Genomic DNA, 12859 nt, shown 5'->3' with positions numbered 1-12859 from the left:
ACACTAAAAAACCAGTCCATTGGTCAATCATTATTTCAGACTGTGTTCTGAATTATTTGGATAGAAAGCTTCCTTTTCACATGCATATAACCTTAAAAGCAATTACCCATATTTTCAAGAAAACATTTAAAAAAATAGAGCCAAAGTAACTGATCTTCATAGGATACAAATCCATGATAACCCAATTAACAGAACTAACTGAGCTAATCAATTATAGATTCATCAAGTATCTAAATTCAGAATCATCATCAGACTTTTGAATGTCTTTTTTAAGCTAATGAAATATTTTATTGTTCATAATAAAAGTGGTGTTTAAAAAAAACAAAACAAAACAAAAACATTGCCAGGCCCAGATATCTGCTGAAGTATGTGAGGAAAGGATTTCACTTGAGTATAGTAAGTAATACTCTATTGAATGAAACCATAAATCCACCTCGTTCCCTACAGTAAATACTTATGTTCACCAGTCTTGAAATTCCTGTAGCATCAGTAAATGTATTTTTAAAAATATTACAAACATGCTTATTATGCATAGGAAGATGGAAAAACCTAGACTATTACTGCACATCATATGTACTCCCAGCTCTTCTAATTTACAATCACTTAAGAATTACAATATTCAAAAAGTATTTTAAAATAATGTATGACTCACTGGTGATTTTATATTCAAATAAATAGGAAAATTTGCATTTTAATGTCACATTGAATTTTGGTACTTTTCAATCCAAGGGAAAAAAAAATAAACTGAGACATGGTCATGAGTTCAGGATTATATATATTACAATTTGCTGTGTTATAATACATTTGTGGCTTTATGATAAAAATAACTCAGGGACATATGGAATTCAAGCTAATTTGCATAACTCACAAGAAATAAAAAGCATTAAATGCATTTCTGAAATAAGTTTCTTCATTTAATTTCAGAATCTCAAAACATCATTAGACCTTGGCCTTGTTTAAAAAAGTTTAGTTAAACACTAAGCTAGCTAAATAACCTCCTTGAAAGGTTTACACATGATATAGAAAATGCTTTCTCTCTAATCTCAATCTTACATACATGAAAAAGGTGAGGGGAAAAGGCAGACAATTTCTTTAGCAGCAAATCTGGCTAAATCCATCAACCACCTTCAACTAGAAAGTCTTTTATTTACCCCATTAAAAAGAACTGGGCAAATATCAAAAGTTACCCACTTCATAAACCAAAAGACAACAATTTTAGGGTTATAGTAAGTAAAATATTTTTGAAACATGTCAAAAACTTTTAACCATAAGCTATAGAAATCATCTCTTCATTGTAAGAATGAAAGGCTTAACAGAAAGTAAAAGACATTTAAACTAAACTGATTTTCAATATTCTTTGAACAAAAGAAATGAAAAATAATGGTTGATTAGCTAAGCTTTGTGCTCTAACCAAACTAATTAATTACAGTGATTTTAAATGGCAACAGCCCATCTGACTGAGCAGCTTGACAGTTCTGAATACTTTTGCAATAATAATTTTTTTTAACGTAAAGACACTAAAATGATCCAGTCATGCAATGTTCATCTTATGCATTCTGCATCTCTTTGCCAATCTTGTAGCTAAGGATCTTGTTCCAATCAATCTTGGTGCGTGTAACTGGCAACTGTCGACGTAAGGCTTTGAAAGTAGTGTCTGACATTGTCTGATAATTCTCACTGATGGCAGTCTATGAAAAACAGTAGTTAGATATTTAAAGCAAATAAAAAGAACAGAACAATTTATAAAACACATAGATGTTTTCAGAAAAAACTTTAAGTAGCCTGTTCCACTGCTTTTAAATAGTCAAATAAAAATTCTAACACGATTTAAAAGCTGTTTAAAAGTAGTTAAAAGAAAAAGCTTGTAATTGTTTTGAGTAGTTAAAATGATGAAATGAAACTGAAAATTAGATTTAATATTTGAATGTACTCATTTTGGAACTATTTTACTATGTCACTCAAAGCAATTCAGAAATTTCCGGTTTGCAAGGGATGAAAAGTTCTCCAAGACACAAACTAATTGCTTAATTTCAAGAATGTAGTTTAGAAGTTGACAAATAATACAAACAGTAGAGCTCAAAATGTGGTCTAAGCAGATTAAATATATACAAATGGTTTAGGAAATACCTCCTAAATAAAAATTTCCAATCAGAAATGAAAGCCACTTAAAACCTTGACATGTGCTTACTGTTGAGTCCCAAAAGTCAGGGACAGTTTTCAGTTTTTACAAACATAAGCATTCTCTATCATCCAAGATGTTTGTGTTTGCTGCTACTTGAGGAACTTAATGAAGGGCGGGGGGAGTGGAGCCTGAAGGTGCCAAGACCACCCTAATTAGATGGCCTCTTTTCTCTCTTGTACCATCTGCCATGTCTTGGCAGTTTTCCATGACCTTACCTTTCCAGGACTGAGAGCAGCCCAGCCTTGCCCTGAATCCCCTCACAGTCTCTGAAATTAAAAATGTATATTGTTCTGCATGTGTCAACATGTTAAAGGCTTTTTATCTGCCTCTATATCCTCAGTCAACTTCTTTTTGCAGAGAATGATAGATAGCCTCAGGAACTGATATAAGAACATTGCCTATACATGGCTTCTACTTGAAATCTGATCCAGCACTGCTATTTATTATAGTGGGGATAAAAAAAGACTTGTGACTGAAAATAAAATTTCAGTGTCATGATTCATAAGTGAATATACATTACATAATACTTTTGGAAATCATACCTGGTATTCATTTTCTGCAGCTTCTACGATCTTTATGAATTCCTTTGCTGTTTGTACCTCATTCTGTATGAATAACAATAATAAAACAAAACCAAAAGGAAATAAAATAGTTATTTTGAAACTAGCCAAATTTTTAAAAAATTCTACAAAATGAGCCTGGTCTCAGTATTTAACTGGTTAAAGGAAGTTACATCTTGACAAAAATGAAAAAATTCAATTATGACACGTAACATGCATTCCAATAGACAATCTTTACAGGCAAGAAATTAGGTATAGATTTCTAACTAATGACTATTTAATTCTGTTAAATATTTACTGAACAATATTACCACAACAGTAATACTTTTGAAAAATATTTACTTATGGTAAAATTTTACCCCAGTGTTTAAATATCTTCTGGAAAAAAAATTTTTAACACATCAATATATAGATTTTTTTCTTTTTCCCTAAGAGTAAATTTGATGGAAATCTAGACTGCTTTAAAAATAAAACAGTGTTAATTTAAAATTCCCTAATATTTTACTTTAAATGTAATAAGGGGAGTGAGTTTTTATTTTTTCTCTTTGAAAAGAATTCCAGCCCTAAAAGATATAGTGCAAAATATATTCCCAAAAAGCTCAGTCAGGACAAGTTTAATTACCATTACCATCTCTCACAACTCTACAGCACATACTCTGCAGACAAGTCTCTCTCAGGAAGAATGTTTGCTCAACATCAAACTCCCCAAGACAGATAATACCAAGTGTACCCTTGTTATGCAAATAATATTACAAGTACGAACTTGAAACATGTAACAATGCCAAATATTATGCGTCACAGAAAACCAAACATTAATAAATTCCTTTTATGGGCAAATTTTACTGGCAAGGAGAGTAGCACTCACCACAAAAGCAAGGCTCATTTAACTGGTAATGAAAAATTAAACAAAACAATTTCCCTTTTCAGGTAGCATATGACCTAACATGTTTCTTAAAGTTAAATCAAATGCTTTCTTGAATTAAAAATAATTTATAATTTAATATGTAGAGTTAACTTTGTATATCAGCAGTTAACACTTATGTGCTCTGATACGTTTATGTACGTAACACAAATATTTATGGAAAAATGTCACCATTAATGTTCATAACATCCTATAGTATCCTTGGGGCAAAAAACTGAACGAAGAAATAATTGCATTTTCAATGGAAAGAATGTATGAAAGAACTAAGTAGGGAAATAAATCCAAGTTCAAAATTTCTTGAATTTGAAAATTGAACTTCAGAAAAAACCTCATTAAATAATAATCCAAACAGCTAGAGGAAAGAAAGCATACAATCATAGAACTACATGTAAGAGCTAAAATTATCAAACTCTTAGAAGAAAACACTGAAATACATCTTTATAACTTTGGATTAGTCAATGGTTTATATCAAATACACCAAAAAGCGTGACAAGAAAAATAAATAAATAAATAGGACTACATCAAAGCTAAAATCGTTTGTGTCATAAACAATACCAACAAGAAAGTAAAAAGACAACACACAAGATGGGAGAAAATATTTAGAAACCATATATCAGATGAGGAACTTGTACAAAATATGAGGAACAGAATGTATAGAAACAATTACAACCCAACAATAAAATCACAATTAAGAAATGGGCAAAGAATCTGAATAGACATGTTTCCAAAGAAGGTACACAAATAGCCAATAAGCACATGAAAAGAAGTTCAATGTCAGTAGCCACATGGAAATGTAAATAAAAACAATGAAAAACCACTTCAAACCCACTAGGATGGCTACAATTAAAAACAGAGACAAGTTTTGGTGAGGATGTGGAGTAACTGGAACTCTCATACACTTACTGATGGACTGTTGGTGAGATTAGAAAATGGTTACACATAACCCAGCAATTCACTCCTAGTTATATACTCAAAAGAAATTAAAACATGTTATGCAAAGCTAGTACATGAATGCTCATAGCAGCTTTATTCCTAATAGCTAAAATACAGAAAGAGCCCAAATGTCATCAACTGTTAATAAATAAATATGGTATAGCCAAACAATGGAATATTATTTGGCAATTAAAACGAATTAAGTACTGATACATGTGTAACACAGATGAACTCTGAAAACATCATGCTAAGTGAAAGACGCCAGCCACAAAAGACTACATATAATGATTCCATTTATATGAAATGCTCAGAATAGGAAAACCCATAGACCCATGAAGTAGATTAGTGGTTGCCTAGAAATGGGAGGAACTTGGGGCAGGAAATGGGAAGAAAGGGAGTGACTAAGGGATATGAATTCTTTTAAGGAGGATGAAAATGTTGCAAAATTAAATTGTGGTGATGGTTGTAAAATCCTGTGAATATAGTAAAAACAACATTCAGTTTTATACTTTAAGTGGGTGAATTATATCTCAATAAAACTTCTAAAAAAAGGTTATGTACAGATTTCTAATTACTTGACATCTTTAATCAACCTAAAAATACTTTAATCTGAAAGAGAAATATTAAAGGGTTAATTCCAAAACTGGTCTGTTTATAGAAGTAGTGAGTTAATGTTTAAATTTTATTTTGGAATTAATTACTTACAGACACTGTTAGGGAATCCTGTATATCTTTATGACTCACTAGCTGAACATTACCATCTTCATAATAATGAACCTATTAGAAAAAGAAATTATAGAAACCACATTATAGACTCCAAGATTCTGACAGCTTCAACAATCACATCCAGGCAGATGACTACCAATTTCAGCTCAAGTCTAGACTTTCTCTGCTGTGCTGTAGGCCCTTCACACTCCAAGACTCCTCTTGCTTTCAGTGTAGAGAATAGTAAGGAGTGTCTGCAATTTTCATCTAGGCAAGCCCTCCTTTGATTTGACTGCATGACAGTTCCACCTGATAGATACTCTGCTGGTACCTAAATTCAAGATGTCCAAATTGTACTCATGGTATTCTCTCCCAAACATTGCTCCTCTTTTTGTGCATTTTCATTAATCATTTACTCTTCTGAATTCAAAGAGATTAAACCAACAAATCATTAACTGAGTGAATACTTAAAATGCCTGCTACTATAGAAGGTTCTTGGGGATACATAGCTTTTAAGAAGACAGTTTCTTATCTCACATCTTATAACACAATTCCTGATCTCTGACAGTTTTGAATACAACACGGTAAGAGGTATGTACAAAGTAAATTACCAATACTCTAGACTCTCTCTGATGATTAAAAAAAGGCTTGTACCACAAAATGATAGGCAAGTAATGCTGAAGATTTAGATTTTTAAAAAAATCATCTTTCAGATGGCAATGTGAAAAATGGATTAGGGAATGGGAAAGTGTCTGGCAATTCAACAAAACAAGTAACAATTATGTGCTAGGCACCATATAAAGTGCTAGAGATAGAGCTACGAACCAGATAACCCCTGCTATCAACAAACTTTGATGCAACAGGACTACCGTTTTAGAATATGTTTTAATTTTCCAGGTAAGAGCTACTGAGGCCATTCTGAAAGAAGGAATAATATGAAGAATAAAGGCTACCATTCATCTACTACTCCGTGTCTGAATCAGTCTAACCATTTTACCCACTTTCAAATATTCATATAATCTTTTAAATCATTGCTGCTTTTTGTTTTCTTTTCTTCATTTTTTTTTTAACTGATGCGGAAACAAACAAAAAACTTAGGTGACTTCCTTGATGTCTGGGATTCGAACTCAAACAGTCTGGCTTCATAATTCATGCTCTCAATCTCTATTCTCTAGTCCCTAAGAGACAGTCACCAAGACTGTAATGGGAAATAAGACAAGAAATAAATACTGGAGTCACATTATAAAGCAGCATATAAAAAGTCTGATTCATTTTTTTCCTTTTATAATTTTCAGGACAATACTTTTTATAAGTTTGATGAGATCTAAGGAGCCAAATGTGAACATAGGGGATACTTAAAAATATATATAACATATTTATATACTTAAACACAAACGTTAATACTTTATCTAACTCAGAAGACAGGCAGTACAACTCAAATTTACAAGATGCTTAGATGAACAAATTGTATGAAAAGCAGACCAAATGGTAGCATCTAATTTTAGCTGTGTTTTTGGAATCAGTCAGCATCCTCGCAGATTTTTTATGACTAGAGAATGAACTGCAAGGTTATTTAAAAGATGAAATCAGCACTAGTTGCTTTTCTCATTACCCCACAAGAAAGATCTGGAAACAAAATAGTTAAGCTGTACCATGAAAATGTAAACTTATGAATTAGTTGTTTCTCTGTTCAGAATCATCTAGAGATCAGTAAACAAGACTGTTTATTTCATACCTGAATTTTCAAGATGCCAACCACTTGAGTGGTTGAAGGAGTGATTGTAAACTTCCACTCTGACCTCCAACGACCATTCCTTAAAAATAAAAACAGCAGCTGTAAATAAGGTAGGGAAAATAATCTGAATAAACTTTAAGTTTCAGATTTAAATTTAATACTACAGTGTGAAAGAGTGTGGAAGGTGTATGCTGGACATTTAATTTTTAATAACTGAAATATTCAAAAGAATTAAAAGGTTAAGTTTAGTTATGAGCTACATTCAATTTAATTTTTACCCTACTGATAAAAAAGGTCCTATGTGATGGAAGCAACTTTACACTTTAAAGTTAAAGCTTACAATACAGTTCAAAATTAAATCCTATAGCTACATCTTGGAGAAAAAGCTTAAGCTTTGTCAACTGCATTACTTATTCTTTAGTTAAGAATAAACTGAACTAATATTCAGATTATCAGAGACTTTCACGAATACTGTCAATGCAGTTTAACCTCTACTACTATTGAGTAAAACAAAGTGCCAAAATAATTTTAAAAGAACGGCTTGCACTCGTGACAAACTCTGGGATCTGTCCTGTAACTACTGCTGAAGAGTACTTTGAAAACTACGTTTTTTTCTTTCTTTGCTTTGTGTATACGTTACAATATACAATAAAAAATGTTAAAAAAAAAAAAAAGAATGGTTTGCAAATGTTATACAACAGAGAATTTAATACCTGGAAAGAGAAGACTTATAGAAAGATATAAATATCAGATTATTTTCTCTTTTCTAATTTTGGGTTGGCAGTTTCCACATAAAAGGCAATCCTCCTCCAAGCCCAAATGATTTTTGGTATACAAATTAGTACATATTCATGGTAGGAAACTGAGAAATTATAAATAAGCAATAAGTATATTATTCATGTTTTGCCTCTCAGATACAGAACATTTTACTTTCTGACAGCCTTTTCTTAGCAACTCTCTTTCTTTCTGGCTCTGCATGCTCTCTGCATGCTAAAGACACAGTCCGATATACCAATTATTACCTAATAGCTTTTTTTATATTTCTAAAAATAAAATAGAACAGTAAAAGACCAATATGCTAGTTTTTGCTACAAAATTATTTCTGGATTCCCTTCAATATTATTGGAGTCTCCACATTCATAAAAGTCTGCAGAATAACAGTACTCTCATATCTTAAGTTAACATCTAATATTTGATATTTACTATTATTAGACCAATATGTATGTTTTACACTACAAAAGAAAATTTTGTAACATTCCTTGATTTTGAATGACTCATCCAAGACTATCCAAAGAAGAGGTTGGAAAAAGAACCTAGGTCTATTTATTCTGTTTCATGATTCTAAAAGAAAGTATTAGTTTTGTTTTAGTATTAGTACCAAGCAACTAGCGACTTCTAAACATATATTTTACTGACTTATTATGACAATATGCATATATCACTATTGATTATAAAAAAGAAAAAAAGGCATTCCAAACCATAATGGTAACAATTTCAGGACCCCTTCAAAAATCCTTCCAAAACCTTTACTTCACTAACTTTACTAACTTATTCAGTAGACAGAATCTCATTAATGGTGCAAACAGTCAACATCTTCTAGTCTTTTAAAAAAGAAAATTACATTGTGTCCCTCTTTTATTAATCCTATGATTACACATATATATTCATTCAACAAACATTTATTAAGTCCCTGATCTTGCTAGACACTGAGGAAACAGTTGAGCCCAAGAAGACAAGGTACCTAGTGAAATCTAAGAAAGAAACATTCAAGACTAGTAGTCCTACAATTTTTATTCTATCTGTATTTCTATTTATTTATTTTTTGCATGAAAATATTTAGATTTTACTGAAATTATGATGACATGATACTCAGCTCTTTGGAAAATCATATAAAATTTGCCTTTCCCAGTAAATGGAAATCATTTTAACTTTTTTTTTTTAACTTCAGTACAATGTTTGTAGTGATTTAAAATAGTAGTGATTTAAAAATACACATTCAGATATATAAACAGTGAAAACAGAAAATTCAAGGATATACATTTTACATATGTTAAAGCTCAAAGGAATTATATATATATATATATATATATATAGTTTTTACATGGGCAGGCACCAGGAATCGAACCCGGGTCCTCTGGCATGGCGGGCGAGCAAGGAATTATATTTTTGAAAATTAATTAGTAAATTCATTAAAACATCTCCAATGCATTTTAAAGTAAAACTGACTAACAATAGTTATCCTTTAATATTAGCTCAATCTCACAAGACTGATCTTATTATAGGTCTCTGGCACAAAAATAATAAATTAATAATTATTTTTGTGAAGATGTATTGCTTTGAGATTCTGGTAGATTAATGCTCCAAGTTTTCAGGCCTGAAATATATAAACCATATTTATATTAAATCCATAAATGTAATTTGGACACAAGGAGCTTTAAGAAACTGCAGCTTATCATTAAGGTGTATATTTACATATGGAATGGATTTTTCCAAAGTTCACAAAAGAATCATAGTTCACTTTTTAATTGCATCTATTCCCCTCACCATGCAAGTTTCATTCTGGTACAACCCCTTCTCAAAATGAGCACAGGGACCTATCAGACTACATCAGGCAGACACTGTTGCCTTATGATGCTCCTCTCCCAACACACTTTTCATTGAATGTCAATGGATTAAATGCTATCTTAAATGATAAGGCTTATTATGGAATACCTTTCTATATCAAAAGCCTGAAGTTGATTATGCTATTTAGACTGCTCTTAGTCAATCATACAGAAACAAAGCATACCTATAATCATGAAAGCATGAACTACAACCAACATAAACAAAGTCAAAATCCTCCATACAAACCATTTAACTTACCAAAAGTTTTTTGCTTGGAACTGATGACTTTCTATGCATGCAATAATGGTTTGCTGTCCATCTATTTTTTTACCATATACCTTATTAGCAAAGAAAACAGGCACAAGAATAAATTTCAGATCACAGATTGTCCAACGCTAAACATCTACAAAATAGTGAAATCTGTATACACTTTGGCAGGAACACAAACAGAATTCAAAGTAGGTCATCATTCCAATATAGGAACTAAGGAAAAAATATGTATGCCTTATCTTGGATTGTTAATAGTGGATCACAGCAGAGCTCACAATTAATAAAGTACAATTTACTGAGTAAAACTAATTTTACTCTAAAATATATTCATATATATACAGATAGACATGTTTTTCAAGCACAGGTATAAGAAATGTAGAGAATTATGTAGAGAATTTATCTTAAACATGTAGATATCAATGTTGCAGTTTCCACACAAATAAAAACTGGGCATAGATTGTGATTATCCTTTTTGTTCACTTCACAATCTTGGGGATTCCCATTTCAACTCATTTAAAAATGTCTCCATGGGTGATTCAGTGGTGGAATGCTTGCCTTCCATGAGGGAGACCCAGGTTTGATTCCTCGACCATGCACTCCCCCCCAAAATGTATCCAAAACTAACATTTTAAAAAGTATTGTGGGTGGGCCACGGTGGCTCAGCAGGCACAGTTCTTGTCTGCCATGCCAGAGACCCGGGTTCTATTTCTGGTGCTGCCCACATAAAAAAAATAATAATAAAATAAAACAGATTTTTAAAAAAAGTATTGTGATGGGCAAGGGTTCAATGCACTAGAGTAATTTTTCAGAAACCTACACCCTCTAGATGGGTCCCTGGTCCAGATAAGCCCTGAAATCCAGAGGGCCCAAACTCTCCAGAATATCAGACAGTTCCATCTCCCTACCCCATATTAGTGACAAACCCTTCCTATGAAAAAGTTAGAATGGCTAAAGCCCAAACACCCTTAAAGACGGGGACAGAAAGATCAAAGGTGATGGTGGACTTACACAGTGAAGACAGGATTTAACAAATGAATATGAATGCTGTATCATTAAATCGATATCTTTTGGTCTCCAGTATCTTAGAGCAGCTAGAAGTAAAAATCTAAAATTGTGGAAATGTAACCCATGTCAAACTCTGAAATATGTTCTACAAGTACTTGTGGTTCTGTGCTCTGAAATTTATTGCTTTTTTGTATATATGTTATTTTTCACAAAAAAAGAAGGAAAAAAGTGGATTGTGATAATAAAAAAAATATCTAAGCTTTCTAGACTCCTATATTCTGGAGCAACTAGAAGGAAAAATCTGAGAGGATAGTATGGTAGTCCATGACAAATTCTGGGATCTGTCTTGTAACAACTTATTGAAGAGTGCCTAAGAGCTTTGTACATGTGTTATGCAATACAACAAAAAGTTAAAAAAAAAAAGTATTGTGATCGGGATAAGAGATGAGAAACAGTTTACTTACAACTGAGAAAGGTCTTTAAGAGAATGCCTATGATGTATAATAATGTTTTTCACCTTTTGTCTACAGCTTTAAAAGTAGTGAATGATTTGTTTCTTTCAACACTCTTAGAATAAACAAGGTCTCTATAATTTGATCTAATCACCTTATTCTCATGGTTGTTTTTCCAAAATAACCCCGATTAACAAGATTATAACTCAAATAACTCCTAAGATATTTAAGGTTATGTGGCTATATTTCTCAAGTAATTATTGAGAGCTAGACACTTAAGGGGACCATGTGAATTTCTGTCCTAACCAGGAAACATCTGAGAATGAAATGGGGGTGCTACTGGTAATATTAATAATCATGTTGGACAGCAGGTATAAACCAAGATGCATGGGGCCTTAGGTTGGAGAGGTAAGCAGAAGTCAGCTCCATAGGGCCTTCTAAAATCATGTTCAGAAGTCTGGATTCTGCAGTGAGAAATCTCTGAAGTGTTTCAAGCAGGGGATTTTCATGATCTGATTTGCATTTCAAAACATCATGCTGGCTATGGAGAAGATGACCACAGAAGCACAAATAAACCGGGGACTAAAATATCTGGCATGGTACAAACAATATTATGAAAATAAAGGGAAAAAGCACTCTTAAGGTATTTCATCCTAAAAATATAAAAAAATAGATTAAATGAACTAAAGAACCACATTAAAGAGACAAGAAATTTGACTACAAAACATATGGATATGATTCTACTTCCAAATAATTTTATTTAAGATTTCTGTAACTAAATAAAAATAAATTTGATTTAAACTTACTGAGATGAATCATGAACATGAAATTACAGAATATCATCATATCATATCCTTGCAATCAATATATTAAAACTCCTACTTGGATTTAATTTAAGGTACACCTACTTTTCCATTTTGTATTACTATATTGATTTATATATTTAGAGTTCCTTGAAAAAAATTGTAAACATTCTTAGAAATATTTACTTCAAGGGAAAAAAGTGATGAGTTTGTAAAATGTTAGTCCTGTAAATTACTGTAAATTTCATATCATAAAAGCATTGTTTTATTCATATAAAACAAAAGAAAAAGCTACACATTGATGACTTACAGTGCAGACTCCATTTGGGTAATGTTCTTTTACATAAGCTCGCAGAGCAGTTTCTACGGAAGTTCTCCATGATTCAATTGCATTTTCTGCTTCATAGGGTCTTGCATCAGTTGCTTCCTTTCTTAAGTGATCAAATTTGAAACAGATTCTGTTTTTTGGATCCAAAAACTTTCCATTACCCAGGTCGCCATGTTCTGTTATCAATACCTTCAATGATGGAATAAGTTTTGAAAAAAAATATTTAAAACAGCAGTTTCTGATAAAATAACCAGACAGTTGTTTTTAACAGACTTTCAAATTTTTAAAATCTAATTTATTCATTTATGTATAACTGAATTGTGCACAGTTTAAAGTACATAAATTTGATCCTATACATTT

The 12859-nt window shown here is 31.8% G+C and overlaps 1 protein-coding gene across 1 annotated transcript in view; it reads right to left on the bottom strand.

The window, feature by feature from the left end:
- Window positions 1-758: 758 nt before the first annotated feature.
- Window positions 759-12859, bottom strand: part of CAPZA2 (capping actin protein of muscle Z-line subunit alpha 2) — a 95471-nt gene continuing 83370 nt past the window's right edge. Inside the window, exons 5-10 of the mRNA XM_077115132.1 lie at window positions 12482-12688; window positions 9900-9979; window positions 7038-7116; window positions 5303-5374; window positions 2725-2787; window positions 759-1688 (exon numbers count right to left, since the gene is read on the bottom strand). Coding sequence (XP_076971247.1) covers window positions 1548-1688; window positions 2725-2787; window positions 5303-5374; window positions 7038-7116; window positions 9900-9979; window positions 12482-12688 — 642 coding nt within the window. The 3' untranslated portion in view covers window positions 759-1547. The remainder of the gene's footprint in view (window positions 1689-2724; window positions 2788-5302; window positions 5375-7037; window positions 7117-9899; window positions 9980-12481; window positions 12689-12859) is intronic.

This window comes from Tamandua tetradactyla, chromosome 1 (genome assembly GCF_023851605.1).
Source record: "Tamandua tetradactyla isolate mTamTet1 chromosome 1, mTamTet1.pri, whole genome shotgun sequence".
Taxonomy (NCBI): domain Eukaryota; kingdom Metazoa; phylum Chordata; class Mammalia; order Pilosa; family Myrmecophagidae; genus Tamandua; species Tamandua tetradactyla.
The sequence above is the reverse complement of the archived record's forward strand: the minus strand, read 5'-3'. Positions and strand labels throughout refer to the sequence as shown.